The sequence below is a fragment of the Talpa occidentalis genome, unplaced genomic scaffold (genome assembly GCF_014898055.3).
Source record: "Talpa occidentalis isolate TD23 unplaced genomic scaffold, MPIMG_talOcc4v2.1, whole genome shotgun sequence".
In the NCBI taxonomy this organism is placed as follows: domain Eukaryota; kingdom Metazoa; phylum Chordata; class Mammalia; order Eulipotyphla; family Talpidae; genus Talpa; species Talpa occidentalis.
Window position 1 is genome coordinate 153,844,582 of NW_026555331.1, and position 26,146 is coordinate 153,870,727.

The following is a 26,146-nucleotide window of genomic DNA, read 5'->3' on the forward strand; positions in this document are numbered from 1 at the left end:
GACTTTTTTTTTTTAAAAAAGATTTATTTATTTTTATACAAGAGCCGGGGTACAGGCCAGAGTCCCGGGAGGGTGAGAGGACTCACCAGAGACAGAACGGGGAACAGAACAGGCAGACTGATGAAATACACTGCTGAGGGGAGCAGCGGGCGTGACAGGAGAGGTCTGATGCACCATGTGGGATTCTCGCCGGCCGACTGGGATCGAACCAGCACTGCAGAGGCTGCGGACAGTTTCACAGTGCGGCGCTCAACCCGCTGTGCCACCAGGGAGGCCCCATACTGACATTTAAGGCTTTTTGTGCATCTGTTGAGTTGATTATATGATTTTGGACATCTTTAGCTCCTGATATGATGAATTGCATTAGTATGTTTTCAAATATTGAGCAGTTGGTTATTTCATTCTTCAGGTAAATCTTCCTTGGCTTTGAAATTCTAAGTGTGTGCTGAATTATACCTCCAGATACGTGCGATTTTTGCATGATTGTTTAAAAGTGAGACTGGGCTGTAATTTTGCTTTCTTACACTGTTTTTGTTTGGTTTGCATAGCACCTTTATACTGGTTTTACAAAATGAGCTTGTTAACTCCCTTTTTTGATTTTAAATGAGCTTGTTAACTCCCTTTTTTTATTTTCTGAGCATAAATAAGGGGGTGTCTGGATTGTCCACTCTCCTCTGCTGGCCTGAGCGGTGAGGCAGTGCGGTTTTTGTTCTGTTGGAGTCACGAGGTTGCTGTCCAGGTCTCCAATCATTTCAGGCTGCCCTTGCTGTCTGCGGTGGCCGAGCTAGCTGTCTCCTTGGGGGCCTTTTTTGTTTCCTTCCGTGGTTGTTTCTGCATTGCCCACCTCTCCAGCACCAGGATGGGGTACAGGAGGCAAAAAGGAAACTCCCCACCGTGTCGTCCTGGGGTCCTGAGGCCCCTAACCACCCTACCTTCTCTTCATCTTTCAGTATCTTTTTATGTTTATCCCCAATAGGAAGTCCAGGGATTTTAGTTGTGCTTTTTAGTTGTATGTTTGCTCTGTCTTCCCAGAAGTGGAAGTCCTACTCTTGAATTTTGCACAGGACAGAAAAGCTAAATGGCATAGGATGTACAGGGAAAAGTGACTCTTTCCTCTGCGAGGTGCCCTGCCGTCACTGCTCCTGGTGTCTCCCCGAGACAGGCTCAGTCAGAGGTTTACTTGGTGGTGGACACCACATGCCCTGCCTTGCGCCTTGCTTTTTTTCCTCATGCCTCCTCCAGCGAACCTTCTAGCTTATTTAGTACATGGAGAACGGCCTCACTCTCGTCCTGGCTTCACGGCACACGTTGCCCGGAGTTGGGGCTGGAGAGTGGGAATGTCGGGTCCATGCTGTGTTGCGTTTATTGTCCTTCCATCTTAATGGCCTCCGCACATTTCTTGCCTTCTGGTCGCGCCTAAGTTAGGGTGCCGGAGGTGGCTGTGGGGAGAGCTCGGGTTCTGGGATGAGTCTAGACCCTGCGGGTGTCGCGGGTGGCTGCAGCGGCTTCTCCGTCACGTTCACGAGGCCATTTGAGCACATCTTGCTTTTCATAGAAAAAATGTAAGATTCTGAACGTAAACTCTTTTACGCTCAGTTGTTTTCAGTTAAAAGGGTGTACTTTATGGTTTTGTTTTTGCTGTTCTGGCGGTAGCTATAGGTCTGCTCTGATCTGGGGGCAGTTCACTGTGATGGACGTTTTCGGGAGGCATAAGATTAACCTTGTGGTCATTTAAGCTCCGAGTCAGGTCGTTTCTCTCGTTCTTACCAAGGTTAGCTATTTTTCTTGAAGGTGGTGATTGTGGGTTAAATGTGTTAGACCCCCAAGTGTTTGGCAAACCGGGGCGACTCCCCGGGAGGCAGGGGCTTCTCTTCCGGCGCTCGGGACTGCACAGCAGGTCTGCGCTCTCGGCGCCCGGGCACGGCCTTGTCCCCAGGGCAGCACTCGCCATCGGCTGTCCCCTGCGGGCCTGAGCCTGCTGCCGCCGTCGGGCTGAGCCTTTGGGTCCCGCCTGGGCGGGCGACGCTGCGCGAGGCTGTCGGTGCCTGGTGGGTTTTCGGGGACGGGCTTACTTCTTTCTGCGGCGCCCAGTTAGTGGGGCGCTCCGGCCCCCTGGCCTGGCCCGGCCCATGGGCGCTACCCTGGGTCCCTCCATGGAGCCGCCGCCTCCCCGGCCCGCGATAAATGCCGTCCTGGAAGCTTCGCAACTTCCCGGGTGGAGCCGGCGGGGAGAGAGGAGGCGAGGGGTGGGCAGGGGTTACCGCGAGCTGCCGCCCTGGCCACGGGCCCCGGAGGCTTCTGGAGTCTGTGCTCTCCCTTCAAAATGGGAGCTTTCGGATGATCTACTTTTCAAAATAACTGTGTGCGCTTGCTAATTTGTTTGGCACAAATTTGATGCAGACGAGTTTGTGGAAGCTCAGCGTGTTAGCATTTAGTGGTAAGTGGAATCTTTGTCAAGCTCTCCGCCGGGCACGGCGCGTTGGGGTCTCGAGCGCAGTTTCATGCGATGATTTATGACTGCGTAGATTTCCAGATATCCAAGGCTGAGCTCTTACTAAAACAGTGTGTCATCGAGGCCTGGTGTTTCTTACACGCAACGGTTGTTGGATTATTGTGCTTTTCTTTTTGTGACGGATACTAGCCAGCCACCTCCTCGGTCCTCCTTCTCCTGGAAGTGATTTGTTTTTCTGTCGGAGGCTGAAACACGTGACATCTGAGGCCGAGTTTTATTAAAATCGCTTCAGAGCACACGAGGGTGTTGTTTTTTAGTTTACTCTGTTCTGCATTTTATTTAAGATTTTGTCTCCTACATTGTGCTTTGAAACGTAGAGCCTGGCGGTGTATGGCCTGCGGGCGTCTCCCTGTCTCCAGGGGTTTTTCCAGATGAAACACATTTAGTAGCTTCTGTCAGCAGTGAGAGTGGCAGCTGCGCCCACTGGCGCCTGCTAGAAACGATGCGGGGGGATGCTGCTGGAATGTGCAGTGCCTGCCTCTGCACCCTGGTGCGCCTGCCTCTGCTCCCCAGTGTGCCCGTCTCTGCACCCATGTGCCCACCTCTGTGCCCAGTGTGCCCATCTCTGTGCCCGCCTCTGCACCCCTGTGTGCCCACCTCTGCACCCCGGTGTGCCCTGTCTCTGCGCCCTGGTGTGCCCATCTCTGCGTCCTGGTGTGCCCACCTCACGCCTCTCCCGTGAGCGCTGCGGGCTCTGTTGCTCTCCTGCCCTCAGGTAAATGTGGAGACTGACGGGGCCTCTGTGCTGTGCTTTCAGGTATCGCCATCAGGGAGTCAGCAAAGGTGGTGGACCAAGCGCAGAGGCGAGTGCTGCGGGGGGTCGACGACCTGGACTTCTTCATCGGGGATGAGGCCGTTGACAAGCCCACCTACGCCACCAAGGTGCGCCGGAACAGGAGGCCGTGCTGGGAGCTGGGAGTTGTGCCTGTGGGTTGTGGGAGTTTTGTTCTCTGCACGGGGGTTTGTTGTTGTTTTGGGGTGGGAGTGTTTTTGATGAGGGAGCCGAGTGAATCCCCAGGCTCCAGAGTACAGGAGTGGCTCAGCCCCAGCCCCCCAGCTGCACCTGCTCCCTCCTGCCGCGGAATGCCGCAGGCCGGCAGAGGAGCCTGGCAGGCGTGAGAGGTGCAGGCTGATTAATTAAAAAGAAACTGGATTATTTAATTAGACATTTCCTCTAAAGAAAGGACAAAAGCTGCACCTGGAGTGATGCAGTTGATGAGCTGCTTCCACGAGACCCACCTTTAAGGTGATGGTTTTTAGAAATGGGGTGGGTTGGGGCATGTGGACATGCAAGGATAGACTTAGCCCCCGGGGAGGCTGTCCCCTTCCTGAGCCTCTGGCCGGGAGCCTGCGCCCCAACACCTCTCACTGTCGCTCCACCTGCCGCAGTGGCCGATTCGACATGGGATCATCGAAGACTGGGACCTCATGGAGAGGTTCATGGAACAAGTGATCTTCAAATACCTTCGAGCAGAGCCTGAGGATCATTATTTTTTAATGGTGAGTAACTGGGGACTAGGCGGAATATGTGCCTGTACATTCCAAGTGACTTCAGTTTGAAGCTCAAGATACTCGCTCTGGGGAGTTCTTGATTCCTGCTGCAGATAATTGTATGAGTTGGGGTGCTTTTTGGGCAAAAGTCTCACCCCAAAATGGCTCATTCATTATCTCACAAAACAAAAGGCCAGAGTCAGGCAGGCCCAGCAGCTCAGTGGTGAGCCAGCGTGGCCTCTGCGTTCCCTGCAGCCCCAGCGTGGCTGGCAGAATGCCTGTATCACCTCTCGGTGTATTTGCTTTCAGAGGCAGAAGTGCTTCCTCCACCACCCTGGCCCCTACCCCAGCGTGCATGCCTGACCTGGTCACTAGCTGGGGGAGAGGAATTGCCTTGTTGGTCTCGACTAATCAAGGTCCACTCTCTGGGGCTGGGCAGGGGCCGTCTCTGATCACCTGGCCTAGCTGGGTAAGTACCTGACGAAGCTTCCAGCAAGAAAGGCGAAGGGACAGTGGATTTGGGGAGGAAACCAACCCCGTGCTTCGATCTCCTTGTGAGGTAGTTGGACAACTATAATTTTTGCTTCTGTTATTTTCCAGCGCTTAGATCTTGTAAAATAAAATTGAGCTGACTTAGGGGTCCTCACTGTGGTACTTAATTGATCTTGCTCCAACAAAATCAAACTGCGGAGAAATGAGAAGAAGCATCTCTTGACTATGGCGTCTGTTCCGATGGCGCCACTGCTGCTTTCTCCCCCTGTGGAGGGTCCTTTGTGAGGCGAGATTAGTTACACGCACCATGTGCTTCCTTTATCAAGAGCAGCGTCATGCAACGTAAGCTGTTATGTTAAAACCTACATTGGCTGAGGATCTTTTTCCATGAAGAACCTTGTCATGTGGTCCCAGGTCCAATTTTATAATTCCTTCTTATGTTAACATTGGAGTATTGCTTAGAATTATCTGGCATAACCTATGCTAACTGCAGCTGCTGTTGTAGTAGTGGGATGTCCAGACAACACCTATGAAAGCAAGTGCTTGAAAGTGCCCAGCCTCCCCCTCCATCTTCACAGCCAGGAGCTGCCCCATGCCTGGCTGTGCTGGACCTGCCTCTGGGCCTTTCTCCCTGAGCTGCTGCTGTGGTTTGTGTAGAGTTGGGGGGGCTGAAACTGACAGTGTGTCTGACTGTCTTTGTCTTATAGCAAAGCAAGTTACAGATTCCACCTGTCGCGTTGGCCTTTTTCCTCGTCCTCACATCCCATCACTACCTGTTGGACAGGGGCATGGGGCCAGGCACCGTGCCCAGGTGCATCCTTCCGTCTGCTGCAGTCACCATGCCAGGCCTTGTCCCAGGCCTCAGAGCGGCGTGCAGTGCTGGCACACAGGACATTTTCCCTAAAAGATGTTTCTTTCTCTGATTAGCTTATGCAGCTAGTAAAATAACCTCACTTGCTAGGAAGGAATTGGAGGTGTGGGGGGTGAATGTGAAAAAACTAAAGTTCACTGCAGAATATCCAAAAAAGAATCACATTTAGCAAAGAAATGATTTATATATACACATACACAAATACTGTGCTTTGAATCCTGCTGTGCTTGAGCAAGTGATGACAGTGGTAAATTTCCTTCAGGTTTATGCAGTTAATTACCAGTTAATGAAATGGTTAAAGAGAAAAAAGTAGGCACGGAGATTTATGGCCAAGTTGGAGACGTCAGTTGAAGACATTTACTCAGCTTCTTCGCTGGCTCAGTGTAGGCACTGAGTTGTAAGGCTACTTAATGCCAGTCTCTTCCAGAGACACCCTCTCACACCCAAGACGATGTTTTCCTAGCTAACTGGGCGTCCCTCTAGGAAAAAGGAAGTGAATCAAGTCTTTTTTTTTTTTTTTTCAAAGATTTATTTATTGGGCCTCTCCGGTGGCGCAGCGGTTGAATGCTGGGCTGTGAGGCTGTCTGCAGCCTCTGCAGCGCTGGTTCGATCCCCAGCCGCCGGCGAGGGTCCCACATGGCGAGGCAGACCTCTCCTGCCGCCCGCTGCTCCCCTCAGCAGTGTATTTCAGTCAATCTGCCTGTTCTGCTCCCCACTCTGTCTCTGGTGAATCCTGTCACCCTCCCACGCTTCTGACTGTACCCAGTGCTTGTACAAATAAATAAAACAAGAAAAAGAAAAAAAGAGAAAGATTTATTTATTTATGCATACAAGAGCTGGGGTACAGGCCAGAGGTGTGGGAAGAGGGGTAAGAGGATTCACCAGAGACAGTGTGGGGAGCAGAACAGGCAGACTGACTGAAACACACTGCTGAGGGGAGCAGCGGGGAGACAGGAGAGGTCTGTGCCATGTGGGTAGTTCACTGGCTGGCCGGGGAACGAACTGGTGCTGCAGAGGCTGCGGATTGCTTCATAGTGCTGTGCTTAACCCCTTGTGCCACCAGGGAGGCCCCGAATCAGGCTTTTTTATCCGCTCCCACCCCGGGTTGCGGCAAGGACACAGGGATCTCTCAGGAGAGAAAGGGCCGTGTCACTGAGGCGAGAGGCAGATGACAGGAGACCGAGAGGGAGAACACAGATAGGATGCCAGAGATTGCTGGCTCCCCTGGCTGGCCTGTCCTCTGATTCAGTGTTAAAGGCCTATAAAAACCCACTGAGGGCGCCGGGATTCCTTTGCCTGAACCCACGGTGAACCCGTCCACCCTGTGCCTGGTTGCCCTGCAGTCTCTTAGACAGACCCAGGGGGTGACCTGCCCTGCAGTGTCTTCCCGTGAGGTCCCTGGACCTCGAGGCCCGTTCAGACCTGCTGCGGCCCCCAGTCGGCAGAGGCAGCTTCCTCGGCCGCTCGGTGCTGAGTCAGTCACTGCAGCACGTGCGTCCCGCTCCTTGCGTCGCCACCTCCTCTCCCGGCCTCCCTTTCTGGAGGACCTACGTTTTCAAAAAGGTTTCCTTATTGCCATGTTAGAGGGGCATGCGGGTGGAGCGATATTAGGCACTTGTGTTCATTTTGCCATCTTTATCCAGAAATATGGATTGGTTTTATGGTGTGGATTAATTTTCATTTAAAAATCAATACCAGATGATGTTTACCAGTGTCATGAATAAAAATGTTTATGTAGCTTGTATTCATGCAATGTTTTAACCATATGCCTCAGTGTTAAAAATAAGACTCAATACCTCCAATTTAGATCTTACAAATAATGTTTTGAGCAGGTCATTTCCATTGGTCTCCGAAAGGAACAAGGACTGGACGTAAGTATAGGAGAAATGGGCTTATTACGGTCGTGGTTCCTGGAGCCCATGAGGACGCAGCCTTACTGGTGCTGAATCTGGTTCAGGAACCAGGAGAAACTAGTTCTATTGCAAATGTTTCCTTAAATGGAAGGACATAGATTTTAATGTAAATTCTTCACAGATGACGAGTTGTTTGGCAGCAAGTAATAAAAGTATAAAAATCAGCAGTGAAGAAGCTAGAGATTTCATCTTCTCCCGGTAAAGTTGTGGTGGAGACGCGTGCCTGCGGGCCCGGCCTGAGCAGGGCTCTGTGCTCGGTCTCGGCCTGGTTCCATGCCGAGGCTGCTCTGCGCGCGTGCCGGCCCCTGTGGCTCCAGTCACCAGCTCTGCGTCCCGGGAAACAAGGGGCCGGGGCGGCGGGAGCCTCCTGCTCAGTCTGCTTCAGTTTTGTGAGCCACCTTCCCCAAAGCCACCCTCGTCGGCTTTTGCTTCCGACTGGCCAGGCTGCGCCCAGACATCCCTGTCCACGTGCAACCCTGTCCACCTCCGAGATTGCCCGGGGTCTGTCGGAAGAGAGTGGGCGCCAGAGGGAGGCTCGCAGGGCCACAGGACATGGCCACCAGACGGCGGTGTGACTGGGATCCAGCTGTTTGGCAGTGGCGCCTGCAGTCGGCCCTGGGGACCGTGTCATCCCTGACAGGGAACCTCGGGTCCGGACGAGCCATGCCCAGAGGAGCCGCTTTGCCCTGCATCGTGGCCATCTGGCTGTGCCCAGCGTCTTGTCGGGGGCGAATAAGCAGGAAGAGCAGCCAGGCATCTCTGGGCTGCTCACAGCCCCAGCCAGGGCTCCCCGGTGCCGTGAGGCATCCCTTCCCTTGTTAGAGCAAAGCTGCAAGTGCGAGCTGGAGGTTGGGTCTGACTCCCGCAGCCCGGTCCCACCCCCGCAGCCCTGTCATCTAGCTGCCGCTGGCCCGGTGCACTGCCACAGGAGCGAGCCCCGATTTTACCAAGATCGGATCCTCCACGACCATTTTCTCACAGGGTTTTCCTGACCCTCACTTAATGGCTGTGCCGTGACTTACCTGGGGGGTCCTTCCTAATGGTTCAGCACTTCCACAGCTTTTAGCATTTACTTTTGTTCCCAATTTCTTGTTTGTATAAGAAAGATTATAATCCTTGTACATCATTTTCCTACATTTAGAACATTTTTATTTATTTTTTTTATTTAAAAAAAATTTATTTCTTTATACAAGCACTGGGTACAGTCAGAAGCACGGGAGGGTGAGAGGATTCACCAGAGCCAGAGCGGGGAACAGAGCAGGCAGAAGGACCGAAGTACACTGCTGAGGGGAGCAGCAGGTGGCAGAAGAGGTCTGCGTGCCATGTGGGACCCTCGCTGGGGCCAGGGATCAAACCTGTGCTACAGAGGCTGTGGGCAGCTTTGCAGCCCTACACTCAACCGCTGCACCAGCGGGGAGGTCCTAGAACATTTTTAAATTTAAGGGCATTATTTTATTTAAAAGAAAATTGATTATGGGGCCCAGACACATGATCTGAGTCTTAGCACCCTCTGTCTCCAGAACTTGTTCATCCTCCCAAACCGAAATCCTGTCCCTTTTCAACATTTGCTCCCTATTTCTTCTGCTCCCAGCCCTCGACACTCACGATCTACATTCCGTTTCTGTCAGTGTGACTCCAGTACCTCATATAAGTGGAATCAAACTGAATTTGTCCTTTAGTGACTGACTTCAATTAACAGAAGTCTTCAAGGTTCAACCATATTGTAACGTTTTAGTTGAGGCCAGGTGTGTCTGTCGATGAGGCTCGAAGAGCAGAGCACAGTGGGTACAGACTCCTGGGCCAGCTGCCCCCCTCCTACCCCTAGCTGCCCTCCTCAGCCCCTGCCTGAGGGAAGCCACCTTCGCCAGTTCCTCACCAGTCGTGTCTTCCAGAGATGGTCGTGTGCAGCCACACGGATCATACATAAACTTGTTTCATACAAACAGCTACAAAATGTACCTGTCGCCGTGCCAGCAGGCCACAGGGCAGGCTCACTATGGTTTTGGGCAGACGGGTCAAGAGAGTCCTGGAGCTCTCAGTGGGTTTTTCAGGGAACCAAGTACACAGGCACACCAGGCAGGGAGTGCAACTGAGCCCCTAGCCCCCAGGGGTCTTTACACTCTTTCTCTGGGCGCTCCCTGGTGTGCTCGCATGGTCTCACCCCTTCTGAATTCATGCTGCTCGTCCTCTCACCGCTGCCGCTGCTTTTAGCCCCCCTCCAGGCCCAGGTGTGCACACTCACGCATGCGCACTCTGGGGCTTAGAGGTCCACAATCTGGCTCGCGTGCCTTGCCCGTGCCCACGCCCCCAGCACCCTCTGCATCAACACCGTCAAGGCCGCGGGTGATGGCCACAGAGGCCGGTGGCATGGAGAGCCAGAGTGGCTCACTCACCCTGCAGTTAGTCACTCTGCGGCCGCAGGGTTCTTATTTAAAGGCCTGCGCTCAAAGCCATGGTGTGGAGCTGACCCTCCTGCCTGTTCTGAAGAGTGCGGCTGCCGGTGGTCGTCTTTCATGGTGGAGGGAAGGCTGTGGGCAGAGGCTGTGGGCAGCTTTGCAGCCCTGCGCTCAACTGCTGCACCACCGGGAAGGCCCTAGAACATTTTTAAATTTAAGGGCATTATTTTATTTAAAAGAAAATTGATTATTGGGCCCAGACACATGATCTGAGTCTTCAGCACCCTCTGTCTCCAGAACTTGAACAGCCTCTTCCCAAACTCAAACTCTGCCGTTGACGGACAACTCCCAGCTCCCCCACCACGCCTTGTTTTTGTAAAGGAAGTTTCCATTACAGATTGTCAATAAAGACGTTTCAGAGTGTGCGCAGCACCGAGACACGTTTCCTCCTCCAGATACAGTCACTTTGGGGCTTGGGGCTTCAACATATGAATTTTGGGGACAAGCTCAATCTATAACAGGGTAATGTGGACTGATCTGTCTTTCATCTCTTGCTCTAGCATCTATCTGTCTGTCTGTCTATCTATCTATCTATCTATCTATCTATCTATCTATCTATCTATCTATCTACTTTTAGCCAAAAACCCAGATAATTTTTATTCTTTTTTCCCAGCCGTAAGTATGTGATGTACATCCATATTTGTTGACATGCAAAAGTGTTCCCAACCTATTGGTGAATGAGAGAAGCAGGTGGATTTCTCTGATCCTGTCCTTTCCTCCTGTTTGATGGTGGTTATTCTAGCAGAGGTATTTGAGCTTCTGGAAGTGTCTTTCATCTAGTGTTTTTATACTTTGATGGTGTGTGTTTCTGTCCGCTGTTTTCCTGTTTCTCTCCCCCTCTCTGGCGTTGAGGTGGTCTCTGGCGGCTTCCTCATGCTCTCCTGTGTGCGAGGGGAGCTCTTTGTCTAGCTGTTGGCAGGAGTTTGGGGGGTGGGCTCGCCAGGGCAGCTCTTGTGTGAATCTGCTGCACGGGATTTCTTGGCTGATGGCCAAGCTGGCCTCTGCTCTCATGGCAGGTGGGCCTTGGGGGCTCCTGCAGCCGCCCTGCTCCCACTCAGCTGTTCCCGGCCAGGGCCACGGCTCCTCTGGGGCAGCGGCTGTGTACTGAGAGGTAGTCCCCGGCTCTGTCCTCCGGCTGAGGCCTTGCGCCCCGGCTACTTGCTTCAGGGCTCTGGTTTCAGGGTGTGTGTGGGTGTTAGCCCTCAGAGCTAGCTCTCCTTTCTCTAACTTGTTCTCGTTTCGGGGTGGCTAAGGGGAGCAGGTGTGTCTAGAGAGGGCCTCACGCGGCCATCTTAGCGTGTGGGAGACCAGCGCCAGCACCAGCTGTCTCGCAGGGATCTCCGGAGGCTCTCTCGGGCCAGCTCCTCGGCCCAGCGGGGGAATAGGGGGGTGGGTGTGGGGGGTGTACAGGCCCTGGCCTATGGGTTGGCGACCCTTATTTCTGGTGCAATTACATGAAATTTGGGTAAACACTAAATCTAGTGAATGTTTTCTTACAGACAGAACCTCCACTGAATACCCCAGAAAATAGAGAATATCTGGCAGAAATCATGTTCGAATCATTTAATGTACCGGGACTCTACATAGCAGTGCAGGTAAAAACAGTTATTTTTATGAGTCCCCAAGGACTCTGGCTTCCGGGGTGAGTCTAAAGGTTCTCTGCAGTAAGACCGTGCTGCGTGTTCTTCCTCTGCCTCAGCACATGTGCGTGCACGCACACGCACATGGACACACACGTGGGACATGAGCACAGCACACACATGTCCATGCACACAGATGCGTGCACACAAGGACATGCGCGCACACACGTGCACACGTGTGCACACACACCCCCCCCTTCAGGTTCCACCTCATACTGTAGAGGGCGTGTCTTGTGATTCTGTTTCTATACGTGTGCCCTCGGCAGAGCGTCTGCCATCTCTGCATCACCAGAAGCCAATGCATCTCCTCCTGGTGACAAGATCAAGGTGTGGGCATGGTTCTTGTTTTTTTAAAATTTCATTTCTGATCAGAAAAAGGAGCTAGAGAATTTGCTGAGAAACAAACAGCAGCAGCAGCTCGCACCCGCTCCTGCACCTGCTGCCCTGGGTCCCCGGATCTGTTGCTTCCGAGAGGCCCCGGCCCCAAGATGCCCCAGCCCTGAGACTGGCAGAGCCTCCTTTGCCGCCACGTGTTCTAGGGGTGGGGCTTTGTGGGGTTTGGTGCCCACCGCGCCTCCGCCCTGTGGCAGGGAATGGACTGAACTCTTCAGGGATGGATGAGCTAGTGTTTCTCCAAGTGTTCGCTGCACACTGGTCCCGCACCACTGCGAGGACGGAGGAGGTGTGCAGGAAAGGAACCCTGGGGTGGCAGGGGCTGCAGCCTGGCCAGGCTGGGAGCGGGAGCCTCTGAGAGCCCCCGCAGCAGAGGACCGGTTTGTTCCAGCCCTTCCACAGTCTCCCCTCCCCTGGGGGATTTGTGGTCAGGAAATCCCCTTAGCACAGCCTGTGCCTTCCCAGGGCCTGGAGGGTGGTGGGTAAAAGTGTAGCTTCTAAGGCTGCATCTCAGGCCGGGGCTGTGGACCCTGTGGTTCTTGTGGGGGGCCGCCTTGTCGCAGTCCCTCTGCCCCCACCCCCTAGAGTTACGAGCGCCCCACAGCCCCCCACGCCCAGAAGTGACAGAGTGGCCTGGGAGACACCCGCCCTAGACCTGCAGGGAGGCCCAGTCCCACCTTTAGAAACCCCCACGGAGCTTCCTGCAGGGTGCCTGCAACCCTCGCCCCCACCCGGGTCAGAAGTGCAGGCAGGTTCTTTGACCGACAGTAGAATTGCTTTTTCCACTTGAAGGATCCTCAGTTTGCACGTTCATCCAGCTGGGAGCTGGTGTTTGGGGAGAAGGTGGGAGGAGAGACCTAAGTGAGAATCGCCGGCCCGGGCTGCGGCATCTGGGGAGCCGCCTCCTGTGCTCACGGCCTCTGCTCCTGTCCAGGCAGTGCTGGCCTTGGCTGCGTCCTGGACGTCCCGGCAAGTCGGCGAACGTACGTTGACGGGGATTGTCATTGACAGCGGGGATGGGGTGACCCACGCCATCCCAGTGGTAAGCGGTGCTCACCCTTGCGCTGGGGGCTCACACCTGAATTGAGGTAAGGGAAGCCATGCAGGCGCCGTCACGGTTAAGATGCCGCCCTTAAGGCACAGCCAGGCTTAGAAAAGGTAGCGAGAGCTTTTTAGACCCAGATGTGTGAGGACGGGGTGGCCACTAGACACCCCCCCACCCAGCATCACCGGAGGGTCCTGCTTCTGTGCAGAGCTGCTGGACGTTGGCTGTGGGGGCTGCGGGGCCCCCAAAGTGGCCTCATGGGGAGATAAGTGTGGCTTCATCCAGCTCATGCTTCATGCAGCTCAAACTGAAGCTTGTTTTTTTTTTTTTTTTTTTTTTTTTTAATAGAGGCATGGCTTTTATTTATTTATTTGTTTGTTTGTTTTGTTTATACATGCACTGGGTACAGTCAGAAGCGCGGGAGGGTGGGAGAATTCACCAGAGCCAGAGCGGGGAGCAGAGCAGGCAGAAGGACCGAAGTACACTGCTGAGGGGAGCAGCGGGCGGCAGGAGAGGTCTGCGCGCCATGTGGGACCCTCCTCCGGTGGCCGGGGAGCAACCGGGGATCGAACCGGTGCTGCAGAGGCCGCGGGCAGCTTCGCAACCCAGCGCTCAACCGCTGCGCCACCGGGGAGGCCCAAACTGAAGCTTGTTTTTAAAATTTGCTTACCAAGAAAGAGATTATTGCACATTCTAACTCACAGGAGACTCTGTGATGTCACTTTCTGGATTTTGTCTTCAAAATGTTAGAGATGTGATTCCTAATTTGGGCTTTAAGAGACACGTGTGTTTTCCGTGGGGCCCAAAGGAGTGCTCGGTGACCCGCTTAAGGTCTCTTCTGAAAATCAGCTGAAGGTGTCCCGGGGAGGGCGCGGGGAGGCCTCCGAGCTCTGGGCTCCTGCGTCCCGCGCCTGCAGCGCTGCTGCGTGTGGCTCCCATTAAAAATGCAAACCAGGGTTGTTGGAAAACAGTTCGTTTACTTTAACTGAAAAAGTCGTCGGCAGGAAGCTGAAGCAGCGGCCTGCTGATACAGATGCTTTCAGTCCTTCAAGGGCGAGGCCAGCACCTGCTGAGCCTCAGGTGACCAGAGCCAGGGTCCCCGGCCTGGGCCGCCCTGCTGGGCCTGGGCAAGGCCGGCGCCCGCGGCCACCTGGGTCCCTGGGCAGTGTTGGGGGAAGGTTCTGGCGTCCGGCTGTTTCTGTCTCCAGGGCAGCACCCTCCGAGCGAGGTGTCAGGCCTGTGAGCCAGGGAGAGGGCTTGGGCCCGGGCATCTGCTTCGGGGAGGAGTGAGCGCACAGGCAGCCACGCCCAGGGAGTGCTCATTACATTTTTATCTGTACCTTAGTTCAGTTTTTTTCCTGATTATAAAAATTTCATTTGTTGTATAAAATTTGGGTAAAGTAGAAAAAGGTGAAGCAGAAAACTGCCCGCGAACCGCTCAGAGAGCCACGTCATGCGTGCGCGGCCTGTGCGCGACCCCACACGCACACATTTCAGGCCGACTTGGAACCCCTGTTTTTTATTCTTTTTTAAGATTTCTTTTTTTAATTTATATTATGCATACAAGAACTGGGGTACAGGCCAGAGGGGCAGGGGTGAGAGGATTCACCAGAGACAGAGTGGGGAGCAGAACAGGAGGATCCACTGAAATCCACTGCTGCGGGGAGCAGCAGGGAGACGGGAGAGGTCTGCTGTGTCATGTGGGTAGCTCGCTGGCCGGGATGGAACTCGCGGGGCAGGGGCTGCGGACAGCTTCACAGTGCTGACTTAACCCCTGCACCCCCAGGCAGGCCCCCGACTGTTGACTTTTAAATAGAAGTAGATTTATAGTCGCCTTAGCAATGTGTAGGTCACACTTTTTCCTTTTGCTTAGAGCAGCCAGAAAACATTTGGGGTCCCCGCTGTAACAGGCAGCCTTCCTGTTTCGGAAGTGAAGGCCCGCATGGTTTCCTTGTCTGCTCTGCGGGGGCTCCCGGGGGAGGGGGCCCTTTGTAGAGCCCCCTCCCAGATGACCAGGGGCTCCTGTGAATGCTGGCTGGGGGCGCTGCGCGTGAGGGCTCACGGGCTTGCTCTGCTCCTCTCCCCTAGGCCGAAGGCTATGTAATTGGAAGCTGCATCAAACACATCCCGATTGCAGGTAGAGATATTACGTATTTCATTCAACAGCTGCTAAGGGAGAGGGAGGTGGGAATCCCTCCTGAGCAGTCACTGGAGACCGCAAAAGCCATCAAGGTAAAAACAGTCGGGAAATGGGCCGGTTTGGGGGTGAGCGAGAAATGCTGTCTGGACACTTCCCCTCCCTGCCCCTGTCTCCCCTCTCCCGTCCTCTCCTCTCCTCTCCCCTCCGCTCCCCTCTCCTCCCTCCCAGTGTGGGGCCCCGCCTGTTTACCTGGAGGGAGGGGCTCACAGTCTTGGCTTCTGCTCTGGGCCCACAGCCCTCCCTCGGGCACACCAGCCTGGGCCCTGCGTCCTCTCCTGGCGCTTAAGCAGCTTGAGCGCCCTTGACCCAAATGTGTCCCAGCAGCAGTGACTGTTGGGTCTCCCGAGAAGCGGGCCAGCCTCCCGGAGGTCCCCTGTGCCTGCCATGCGGGCCCTGTGCCCTGAGGAGGGCAGTTCTGAGCTAGCCCAGGCCCCCGAGTCGTGACATCCCCCCATGACTCAAGACCCAGAGTCATGACCCCCCACCCCCGAATTTTCTAGATTCTACTCACCAAGCTGGAAACGTTACCAGAAACTTTAAAACTTGATAACAATAGGAGAATGGCCTCTGGGCCTGACTGAGGGCCGCTGGGCCTGGCCCTCCGGTTGTCCTGTCCATAGCTGTTGACAGACCCTCTTTAAAGAATTTTTCCTTTTCGTGTTGTAAAGTCAGGACAATTTATTTTTTTGCTTGAAATGTAAGCGAGTCCTAGGAACGCCAGGATAATTGTATAGGTGAAGAGGGGACGGTTTGGTTTTTCTTGAGATAAGAATTTAAGCGTGGGGTGTGACGTGAACTGGCAGCTTTTGAGAAGACTTTGGGGGAGGCGGGTCTGACACCCCCTGTCTTCCTCCCACTTCAGCACCTGTCGCTGAGGCTGACACTGCCTGCAAGGGCTTAGTTTGGGGCGGGATGCAGCCCGGGGAAGGGCTGGCAGCCCCGGGAAGGGTTGGCAGCCCCAAGCGGAGGAGGCGCTTCCCCAGGCAGGTCCGCAGACACTTGTGCTGCTCAGCCCCCCCCCTTCAATGGGGGAAGTTTGGAATCTGACCCAGGCTCTGGGCACCCCAGGTCTGTCAGGATGTGAGTCAGGAGGCACCCTCTTGTGGCTGGGGGCTCCCTCTGGGGAGTGAGTGTCCCTCCTCGGGGAGATCTGGCTGGTGGCCCTCAGCTCCCAGCTCCCAGCCAGCCCTCGTGTGGCCCACACGCTTGGGCTCGCTGAGCTCCGGGGCTGACCCTCAAGTTAGATTCAGGTGTGACAGCATAGCGCGGGGGTCAGGAGTCAGGATGCCCCTTGGGTCCTCTGGATTAGCTGTGCTCACCTGGGGGCTGAGCCCTGGGGTGCCCCCCCTTCCATACAGTAGGCGTCTGGAAGGTTGTTCTGGGTCCCCTGGGTCCTTGTCTCCTGGCCCTGGCCACTTGGCCCCTGCAGCCTGAGTCCAAAGCGGCAGAGGAGGCTGCACCCCGCCCCCCGCCTTCCTGGGGCAGCTCATCCTCTGGTTTGGGGCTGCCTGAGGTGCCTTGAGTCTCCGTGGACACCTGGCCATTTGCCTGGGGATGAGAGTCCTATGGACCTCGGCCCCCACATCAGGCCGAGGGCCAGGGAGCAGGTCTGATTCTACTGGAGGCCCTTGGGGCTCAGGGATTCTCAGAAACTTTAAATATAAGGTCCTGGAGCATCTCACGCTTCTGCCCCCTCTTCGCCCCCAAAGCTCACTTTCCGAGCTGGACCCCGGTGCCTTGGGGAGGTGGAGCTGACAGGTGGCGGTGCCAGGGAGAAAGCCAGGGCACCATGGCACCTCTAGCCCCCTCCCAGCGCTTCCCCTCCCTAGGGGCCTGCCCTCCCTCTCAGGCCACGCCTTTCTCTAGCCCTTGCTGGTCACATGGAGCTCAGCTGGAGCATGTGTTCCAGCGGGCAGGGTGTGGGCATGTCCTCTGCTCACACTCATCACTCCACCCCCTCCCAGGGGCAGATGACTGTGCCCAGGAGGATGCCCAACCCTTGCAGTGGCCATGCCTCGCTTCGCCCATGCTGGTGCCCAGATGGCACTGGCTGCCTCGGCTGTGCCTGCAGCCAGGTCTGCTGTGGGGCAGAGGGCGCCAGGGAGGGCCTTGGGGGAACAGGGGCGGAGGAGATGGAGACAGGCCTCCTGGTGACATCATTCAGATAAGGTGGCATGAAGGTGATAGGGTGAGGCCAGATCGAGGGCGGAGCCGCAGAGCAGCCTCCCCCACGCCACGCGGTGCACCTGGGCTGAGAGGGTCATGGGTGGGTGTGGCTGCTTGGCGGCGGGCGCGGGTCGGAGGGCAGGCCCGGCCTCTGCTGACGCGGGCCGCGCCTCTGTGTGTGCTCGCAGGAGAAGTACTGCTACATTTGCCCGGACATCGTCAGGGAGTTTGCCAAGTACGACGCGGACCCCCGCAGGTGGATCAGGCAGTACATGGGCATCAACGCTGTCAACCAGAGGCGCTTCGCCGTGGATGTTGGCTACGAGCGCTTCCTGGGGCCCGAGATCTTCTTTCACCCAGAGGTGAAGGGCTGCTGTCCAGCCTCGGGGGTGCTGCGGTGTGGCGCTGCCACCTCGTGTGCAGGCAGGGCGGGTCTGGGGGTGCGCCGAACCCTCCCGCAGGTGCACCCCGAGCCCTGCCCACTCACCGCTGCCTGCCTGCTTGCGGGTTTGGCTCGGCCTCCCCGCCTCATGTCAGCCCAGGCACCTGGGGATCCCCAGGGGCCCCGGGGTCAGGGCAGAGAGGCTGAGTCAGGAGGACTGGGGGCTGAAAAGGGTCCTGCGCTAGCAGGGGAGCCTCCTGATGCCAGGGGTCATGCAGGTGGCTCCTCCCAGAAGCGGAGCGCCGTGGCCCCTGCCCAGGCCTGGCGACCAGCCAGCCCTGCCCCGTCCCCGTCCCAGCGCCTTGGTGGAGCCGCCCCTCACGCGGGCTTGGGTGTGGTGGCGCCCCAAGAGTGACTTGTGCTTCTGCCAGACGCAGCATTTTAAATAAGATAAATTTTATTTGGTATTTTGGTCTATTCTCCTGCTATTTCAGTTTATAGCGAGTAGGTAGGCCCTCAGCACAGCCTGTCTCAGCCTGTGCGGGCGGGTCTACGCCAGGACACGCCCAGAAGGTGGCCCAGGAGCCGGGCACTCGTGCCCGAGCTGCTGGCTTGAGCAGGTGCAGCCGCTGGGCAGACACTCACCACCCCAGCCCGCTGGAGACTCCCCTGGTCACCCCCCATCCCAGGGCGCATCAGGGCTCCCCTGGTTTTCAGCTGACCCTCGGCTGTGTCCCGAGTGGGCCTCGCTGGCCTTTCCTCTCCCTTCTGTTCTGGCCTCATTGCTCACATGGTCTCCAGCGACTCGTGTGTGGCTCCCGCCCCTGCGGGTCTCTTGCCCCGTGTGCTCTCTGCGTCTGGTCTCGGGGCTGGTCTGTGTTTGTGACCAGCCGACGACTGTCCCTCCTGAGCCGGCACGTTTCACCTCTGGGGACACAGGCCGTCCTCTCAGGCTCATGTCTTCCCCGGGAGTCAGCTCACCTTTTTAAAAAAGATTTATTTATTTATGCATACAAGAGCTGGGGTGCAGGCCAGAGGTGCGGGGTGAGGATTCATCAGAGACCGAGTGGGGAGCACAACAGGCAGCTCATGCTTTTAGAGGCATTGCAAGCCCAGTATTTGTTAAAGTGGCTTTTGAAAAGTGTTGTGCCGTAACGTCTGATATGTCTTCGTGAAATTCAGTTTGCCAACCCAGATTTCATGGAGTCCATCTCCGACGTCGTCGATGAAGTCATCCAGAACTGCCCCATCGACGTGCGGCGCCCGCTGTACAAGGTATGGCTGTCCGGTCCCGTCCTCCCCGAGGCAGGCCCGGCGCCCTGCTTGGAGGATTCGCACTGTCCACCACGTGGGGAGGCGGTGGGGCGGGCTGGGCCGGCCGGAAGTGCTGGTGTGAGGCTGTGGGGTCCCGTGTTCTTGCGACGCTCAGCTGTGCCTGTTGCTGAGGGGAACATGGCCGCCCCTGGCTCCGGGGGCCTCCCCTCAGGCACGTTTGTGCTCGGGGCCAGGGGCGGCCAGCCCAATAGCAGTCAGAGCCGACAGGAAACCGTGGAATGGGAGTGTGTGGTTGTATTTTCAGAATTCTTTGATTGCAGGGAATTTTGAAACTTGGAGTGAGAAAAAGCGCTTCCACTCACTGATGGTGTAAAGGGTGCAGCCAGCCTGCGAGCAGGCCCTGGCGGTCAGCCAGCCGCCCTCTGTCCTCCACCCCGAGGGAACTGGTGCTCCCGGCAGGGCTCAGCCCTCCCCGGCGACCTCAAGGAGTGTTTTTACTACTGGAAAAAATCTTCCTTTGTAGGCAGTTGTTACTGGTGAAGACAAATTACCGTTCTGTTTTCACCTGGGCCCCGCGGTGGAGCCCGTCTGCTGCGGCGTGCGGGGGAGAGCCCGCCTTCTCCGTCCAGCCGCGGGCAGCGACGGTGCGTCCTGGGCGGGGGGAGCACGGCCCGGGCACTGTCTTCGCTTCACCCCGGGGGCCCGACACGTGTGGGCGCTCCCGCGGGCAGTTCAGGTCACTGGCAGCAGGTTTCCCGGGTTCTTGACATAGCCGTGACCTTGGCGACCCGTCCATGCTAGCTGGATGACGACCCCGGCCCCCCCACTCCCCAGTGGGGAAGGCGGCACAACTCGGGGGCTGTGAGACGTGGCACACGGGGCTTGGACTGTTACTTTGTGCGGGAGCGGACCTCGTGTTTCTCCTTTGTCAGCAGCAAATGCTACGCCCCATGGGGAGAGTAGGGACCCCACCGAGACTGCCTGGGCACCGTCCTCAGACAGCAGCGTGCACTGGAGCTCGCTCTGAGGCCTCTGTGCCAATGGCGCAGAGTGCTTGGTGTGCTCAGGGCCACATCTGGGCCCTCGGGCGTCTGTCTTGCCGGTCCCTCCGCAGCGCGCCTCCACTCTCCTGGGCCCCGACTGGTGCCCTGACTGCCGGGCCCAGGCTCCAGAGCCGACCTTCCTCTGCCTTGGCCGCTGCGGAGGGGCTTGTTCTCGAAGCCCGGCCTGGGAGTGGGGTGCAGGCCTGTTTCCTGTCCGCTAACCCGCCGGAGATGCTGTCGTCGTCCTGCCCACCGTGATTGTGGATCAGGGCTCGGCCAGCTTTTCTGCAAAGAGCCAGAGGGGAGATATTTTTGGTTCACGGCCACACGATCCGCTTGTGTTTACTCAGTTGTGCCAGAGCTGCCGCAGGCCAGGCACCTGACCCGGAGGGGCTGCCATCTAGAAGCTTCCTTCAGAAAGCCCCTCCCCTCTCCAAATCCACGCCTTCGGGCTGTGTGAGGCGAGGCTGAGCCCCAGGAGGCTCCAGCGCTGCTTTGTCACAGGCCTGCCCTCCGAGGGCCGGTCCGAGGCAGTGGGGCCAGTCTCTGCTACTGGGTTTCTGGGCCTGTCGCCCCATCCCCAGCTGTGCACAGCCTTGTGGGGGGTCCTGGTTCTGCTCCCGTCCCCTCCTCCTCCTCCCAAGTGTGGGAGAGGCGTGGTGGAGAGAACCTCCCACCTTGCTCATACAGTGCGCACAAGCGCGGTGGGCGGCCATAGGCTCGGCCTGGCCTGCGGCTCGGCCCGCGGCTCAGCCCCCTTCTCTCCAGCCCAGCTGCCCCTCCTCTGCACTCCCCCTGCTCAGTCCTTCCCTTCCCTGTGGCAGGTGTTTCCTGCCTGCTGGGTTTCTCTTGCTGATGGCCCCATCCTTGCCAGGGGCTTGGGAAGTTCTCAGCAGAGCAGGACAGTGGGCATGGGCCTCCCCTGGGGAGACACAGAGGAAAAGGGCCCTGCCCGTGCCTCTGCCCATGCCCCGCAGGAGCCGGTGGGTTCCAGACAGTGAGGCGCCTCCAGGTGTGTCTCCGGAAGTGCGCCTGACCCCTACCAAGAGTGTGAGGCCACCCCAGAAGGCCTGGACTCCCCCAGAGACCACGTCGTCTACGGAGATGTGCTGCTGGAGCAACAGTTTCAGCTCCAGGGATCCCCATGACTGGGCTGAGCGTCCAGATGCTAGAGACTTCCCAGGGCACCCTGGCTGTGGCTCAGTGGGGTCCCCGCTGTGGTGCTGGGGCTGGGCCGGCGTGGCAGGGGCTTTGTAAGCAGCTGGGCGCCTTTTCCCCGATTCTGTGTGGGATAGCTGGGTGCCGTCTAAACACAGGCCACTGTCATTGCTAAATGAGAGGCCTGTGTGTTGTGAGAGACTGCGCCGTGAACAGCCTGAAGTCGGAGCGAGAGGGCCGGAGGGGCCGGCTGAAGCGACACGACATTCCCGAGGCACCTGCCCTTGACGGCGACGGGGAGGGTAGCTTGTGTCCAGCTGTGGGGCAGGAGGAGGCCTCCGAGAAGGTGGCCTTGGCCCTGAGCCTGCAGAGAGGAGGGGGGAGAATGATGGTGGCTGGACGAAGGGCCCGGGTGAGGGTCCCCGCACCCCTGACTGGAGAGTGGGACGGCAGGGCCGGGCCCCACAGTCTAACAAGGCCCTGGGGAGGTGGTGGAACAGCCCCGGCAGGAGGGTGGCCGCATGTCTGCGCCTCTCTGGTGATGGCGTGGGCGGGGACCCTCGCTGTGCTGCCCAGCAGGAGCTGGTGCATTCGCTGCCGACCAGGGCTAGGTGTTCTGTGACACACCACTTCAGAAAAAAGGCACGGAGGTGTCTTTTTTTTTAAAGATTTATTTATTTATGCATACAGGAGGTGGGGTGCAGGCCAGAAATGTGAGGGGTGAGAGGACTCCCCAGAGACAGAGTGGGGAGCAGAACAGGCAGATCCACTGAAACCCACTGCTGAGGGGAGCAGCGGGGAGACAGGAGAGGTCTGCTGCGCCGTGTGGGGAGCTCCCTGGCCGGGGATTGAGCTTGTGCTACAGAGGCAGCGGACAGCTCCTCAGTGCTGAGACTTATCCCCTGCTCCCCAGGGCGGCACAAGTGTCTGTTAACTCTGAAATCAGAAGCCAGTGGAGAGGTACGTGCCTTACAGGTGCGATTTTTTACTCTTACTTTTGGAAAAGTGCAAATGTCCTAGTGTTTGAGAGGGAGTCCGTGTATTTTAAGCTCGTCCTTCCGGCCCTTTCAGAGTGGCCTGTTACTCAGACGGAGCCTGATGGAAGCCTGACCCGGGACAGAGAAGCTGGTGACGCTGGCGGTGGGCGGAGAGTTTCCAGAACTCCACCCTTTCTGCCCCGCTGCACACTTACCCCCGAAGTTTAGGTGCCTGCTGTGGGGGTACCCAGAGTGGCCGGCTGTTGTTTCTGGGGTGGGCAGGCTGCGGCTGGCCAGCGGGAGAGCGAGGAGGGCAGTGGGAGGCGTCACTTGTTGAAAAGCCTCCTCCTTCCGCCTGAGGCAGCTTGACAGGCCTGTCTGCAATCATGAGGCCCCACGCGGCGGGTTCTCAGGCCGCGTCAGGGCGTGGAAGAAGGAGCCTCATACATCAGGCCTTTGAAGGCCACTCAAGATGTTGCAAATCTTCTGAAGTATTGTAATGAACATTTATTTTCATTCTCTGGTGAATTATTTTTTAATTAAAAATTCCATTACGGAGGAATGACCGGCAGTTGTAGTCACTGCCCCTGTGCTGGATCCTGGGCTGGAGAGAAAATGCTGGATTAATAACGGGGATAATAAAAAAGAATATTAATCGACCAAGTGTCAAAGTCGGAGAAGGAGTAGCGGCTCAGCCAGCAGCTCTGCGTGGGCACGTGGGGAGCAGCCGGCCGCGCGGGGCGGCGGGAGCTGCCCGGGCCCGAAGGTCCCTCGCGGAGTCTGAAAAGGTGCGCGCGTGTGCGCGCGCGCGTGTGTGTGTGTGTGTGTGTGTGTGCGCGCGCGAGTGCGCGTGTGCATGTGTGCGCATGTGCGCGCATGAGCGCGCGCGTGTGTGCACATGTGTGCGCACCGGCGCGCGCAGAGCGGACATGCGGCGCGTGAGGGCGGGTGACGCGGCCCGGCCCGGGGGCCCTGGGGGCGGCCCCCACCGGCCCCTGCGCCCCACGACCCCGGCTCTGCCTGCGGGCGGCTCCGCGGGGCGCCTGGGCCGCTGTGGACACGGACCCGCCTCTGCCCGAGGCTCGAGGTCCGGGAGCGCCCGTCGGGCCGCCGCGCTCTCGCCGCGCCGGGCTTGGGGCCCTGGGGGCGCGGAGGACCCCACTTCCCGCGCTCTTGGTCGTGGTCGAGGGACGGCCCGGGCGGGGGGGTCTGCGGCTCCGCAGCAAACACCTCGGCTCTTTGGGGCGCACTAGCTGCACCTGCACTAAGACGCCCGCTTCCTGCGCCGGGGGGCGCGGCGCGCGGGGGGGGGGGGGTGGGGGGCTGGGGTGGGGGGGCTGGGGTGGGGCGGGGGGGGGGGGTGGTGGGGGCCGCGCGGGGGCGGGGCGCGCGGGGGGTCGGGGGCGCCCCGCGAGCCGCTGCCGTGTCGCCCAGAACGTCGTCCTGTCCGGGGGCTCCACGATGTTCCGGGACTTCGGCCGGCGCCTCCAGAGGGATCTGAAGCGGGTGGTGGACGCCAGGCTCCGGCTCAGCGAGGAGCTCAGCGGCGGCCGCATCAAGGTGGGCGCGGGCGCGGGGGGCTCCCTGCTCTGCGCGAGCCGGGAGGGGCGCGGGGCCCAGGGGACCGTTCGCGCGTGGGGGACCCGCGCGCCTTGGAGCGCCCCCCCAGCGCAGGGCCGGGGTCTGGCGGGCGGGTCCTTCCTCCCCCGCTGACCCGTCCATCCCCGCCTTTGGGGGGACACCTAAGTGTTATTTGGAATTATTCCTGCGATGCTGAAAGTCTTTGTTTAGTAAAAAAAATTGATTGGCTTACTGGCTTGATTTTTTTTTTTAATGCCTTTTGTTGTGGAAGATCCGGGCTCCCGGCTTGGGGTTGGGGGAGGGGCTGGTGCAGGGGATTGGGGATCTGGGTCTTGGGGCTGGGGTTGGGGTCTGGGGTTGGGGTCTGGGGGTTGGGGTCGGGGTTGAGGTCTGGGGGCCGGGGCAGCGGCTGGGGCTGGGTGGGGGGATTTGGCGGCAGCAGCACGGCCTGGAACCTTCCTGTCAGGGTCAGCATGTGGCAGGTGCCGCCACAGGAGGACATGAACGGGGGGGCTGTGCCACCTAAAGGGGGGACCCCGGGCCTGGGGCGGCGCCCCCCACTTCTGCGGACAGCGCTGGGGGCCCTGGCCACTCTGGTGAGCAGCCGCGCCTTCCTTCGCAGCCCAAGCCCGTGGAGGTCCAGGTGATCACGCACCACATGCAGCGCTACGCCGTGTGGTTCGGCGGCTCCATGCTCGCCTCGACGGTGAGTGCTCCGCGGAGTCCGAGCAGACGGCCCTGCAGGGGCCCAGCGCGTGGGGTCTGGCCGCGTGGGGTCTGGATGCTCCAGTGGTTCTGGGGGGCCTGAGGATATTTTCACAGTCACGTCAGTTACACAGCTAATTCGGAGTGTAGCTGACGCCGGCCAGTGAAATCCAGAAGTGGCCGCCTGGTTAGTCGAGACTTTGCCAGTGCTGGTTCCTTCCCCCTCAGACGTGGGAGGAGAGCGCGAGTGGGCAGCGAGGCCCAGGCCCTGCAGGGTCGGGAGCAGGCGGGGCGGGGAGTCCCCCTCGGGCCGGCGGCCGTTGACAGTCCCCTCTCCGCGCCCCGTCCCAGCCCGAGTTCTTCCAGGTCTGCCACACCAAGAAGGACTACGAGGAGTACGGCCCCAGCATCTGCCGCCACAACCCGGTCTTTGGCGTCATGTCCTAGTGTGGGCGCCGCGGGGCGCGGGCGGCCCCGAACCCCTCGTCGCCAGTGCATGAGGCGCGGCTGGAGTCCGCCCGGCGGGGCCGTCCAGCAGGGCCACCGCGTGGAGTGTGCGCGCCCCTGCCCCTCCGCCTCCTCCCGGCTTCCAGTGACCCCCGGCTCCGAGGGCGTTCAGCCTGGCCAGAAAGCCCAGAGCTGGCGCAGTAGCCCCCCGGGACAGAGTCAGGGCGACCTCCCGCCCCTCCCAGCCTATTTTTGTAAATAAAATGTTATAAACTTGCAATACAAATGGATGTTTATATTTCCTATCATTTTGTATTATGGTCTTTGGTACAACTGGCCGATCTGAGCACGAGAGACGCTGGTGTCCGGGTGCTGTGGTCCGTCCGTCGTCGTGCGGCGTGTCCTGGTGTGTGCAGAGGCGAACAGGCCGGCCTGGGAGCTGCCCCACGAGCCCGCTGGCCACGGCCGCCCCTAATGGGAGTGCTGGGCGCCGAAGGCCGCTGCAGGGGACCGTCTCTTTGTTCCCTGTGTGACCTTTCTGGAACTGTTCTGCAGGAGACGCCGGTTTGCTGTTGGTGATGTTGGATGAAGCACGACCTTGCACTGTTGTAATAAAGCGTAGACTCTTTGTAAAGATTTCCCGTGCGGCGTCGTGGTCATTTGGTTCCCCCGCCCCACTCTTTTCTTCCCTAAAGATTTATTTTATTTATTTATGCAAAAATAAATGGGTGCAGGCCAGAGATGCAGGGGGGAGAGGACTCCCCAGAAACAGAGTGGGGAGCAGAGCAGGCGGATCCACTGAAATCCACTGCTGAGGGGAGCGGCGGGGAGACGGGAGCGGTCTGCTGCGCCCTGTGGGTCAGCTCTTGGCCGGGCATGGAACTTAGGCCACGGTGGCTAAGGAGAGCGTGGCAGTGCTGAGGCTGTAACCCCCGCGCCACCAGGATGCCCCAGCCCCTCCCCACACTTCTTAAAAGAATATTGACATGTACCTCCAGCATGTGGGCGTCCCCCACAACAGCCCCGTGCTGTGGGCCTTGGCGCCCTGCCACATGGGGACACGGGAGAAGGCCCTGTCGCTGGCCTTCCAGGCGTGGGCGCCCTGCCCTGGGGAGAGTCCGTGTGCGGTGCCCGCAGACGAAGGCTGGTGCTGAGGGCCTGGGAGGGTACCCAGTGCCACACGAAGGTGTCTCATGATGCCATAGTCTAGCTTCGTGGCTGCGCCCAGCAGGTGTGTCTCGGACCTGACCACACAGGTGCGTGCTGACGCTGTGGCGCGTCCGGTGTGCGCTGGCGTCCCTCCTCTGGTCACCTGTCCCTGGCAGCCGCGAGAGAGAGAGCCCGGCCGAGGACTGACCTGCAGAAACCTTGAAGATGTGCATTCATGGTAGAAAGATCC

At 58.2% G+C, this 26,146-nt stretch overlaps 1 protein-coding gene across 4 annotated transcripts in view; it reads left to right on the forward strand.

Moving 5' to 3' along the window:
• ACTR3B (actin related protein 3B) overlaps positions 1–25,390 on the forward strand; it is a 47,690-nt gene extending 22,300 nt beyond the window's left edge. For 2 of the 4 annotated variants that reach the window (XM_037516262.2, XM_037516270.2), the window contains 10 exons: positions 3,270–3,394; positions 3,902–4,012; positions 11,235–11,330; positions 12,703–12,810; positions 14,902–15,045; positions 17,368–17,541; positions 18,744–18,836; positions 23,449–23,574; positions 24,218–24,301; positions 24,652–25,390. In XM_037516262.2, the coding sequence (XP_037372159.1) occupies positions 3,270–3,394; positions 3,902–4,012; positions 11,235–11,330; positions 12,703–12,810; positions 14,902–15,045; positions 17,368–17,541; positions 18,744–18,836; positions 23,449–23,574; positions 24,218–24,301; positions 24,652–24,747 (1,157 nt within the window). In that variant the 3' untranslated portion in view covers positions 24,748–25,390. Of the gene's footprint in view, positions 1–3,269; positions 3,395–3,901; positions 4,013–11,234; positions 11,331–12,702; positions 12,811–14,901; positions 15,046–17,367; positions 17,542–18,743; positions 18,837–21,950; positions 22,733–23,448; positions 23,575–24,217; positions 24,302–24,651 lie in introns of those variants that run through there. The other 2 variants (XM_037516288.2, XM_037516279.2) reach the window with 2 other exon arrangements.
• Positions 25,391–26,146: the final 756 nt, after the last annotated feature.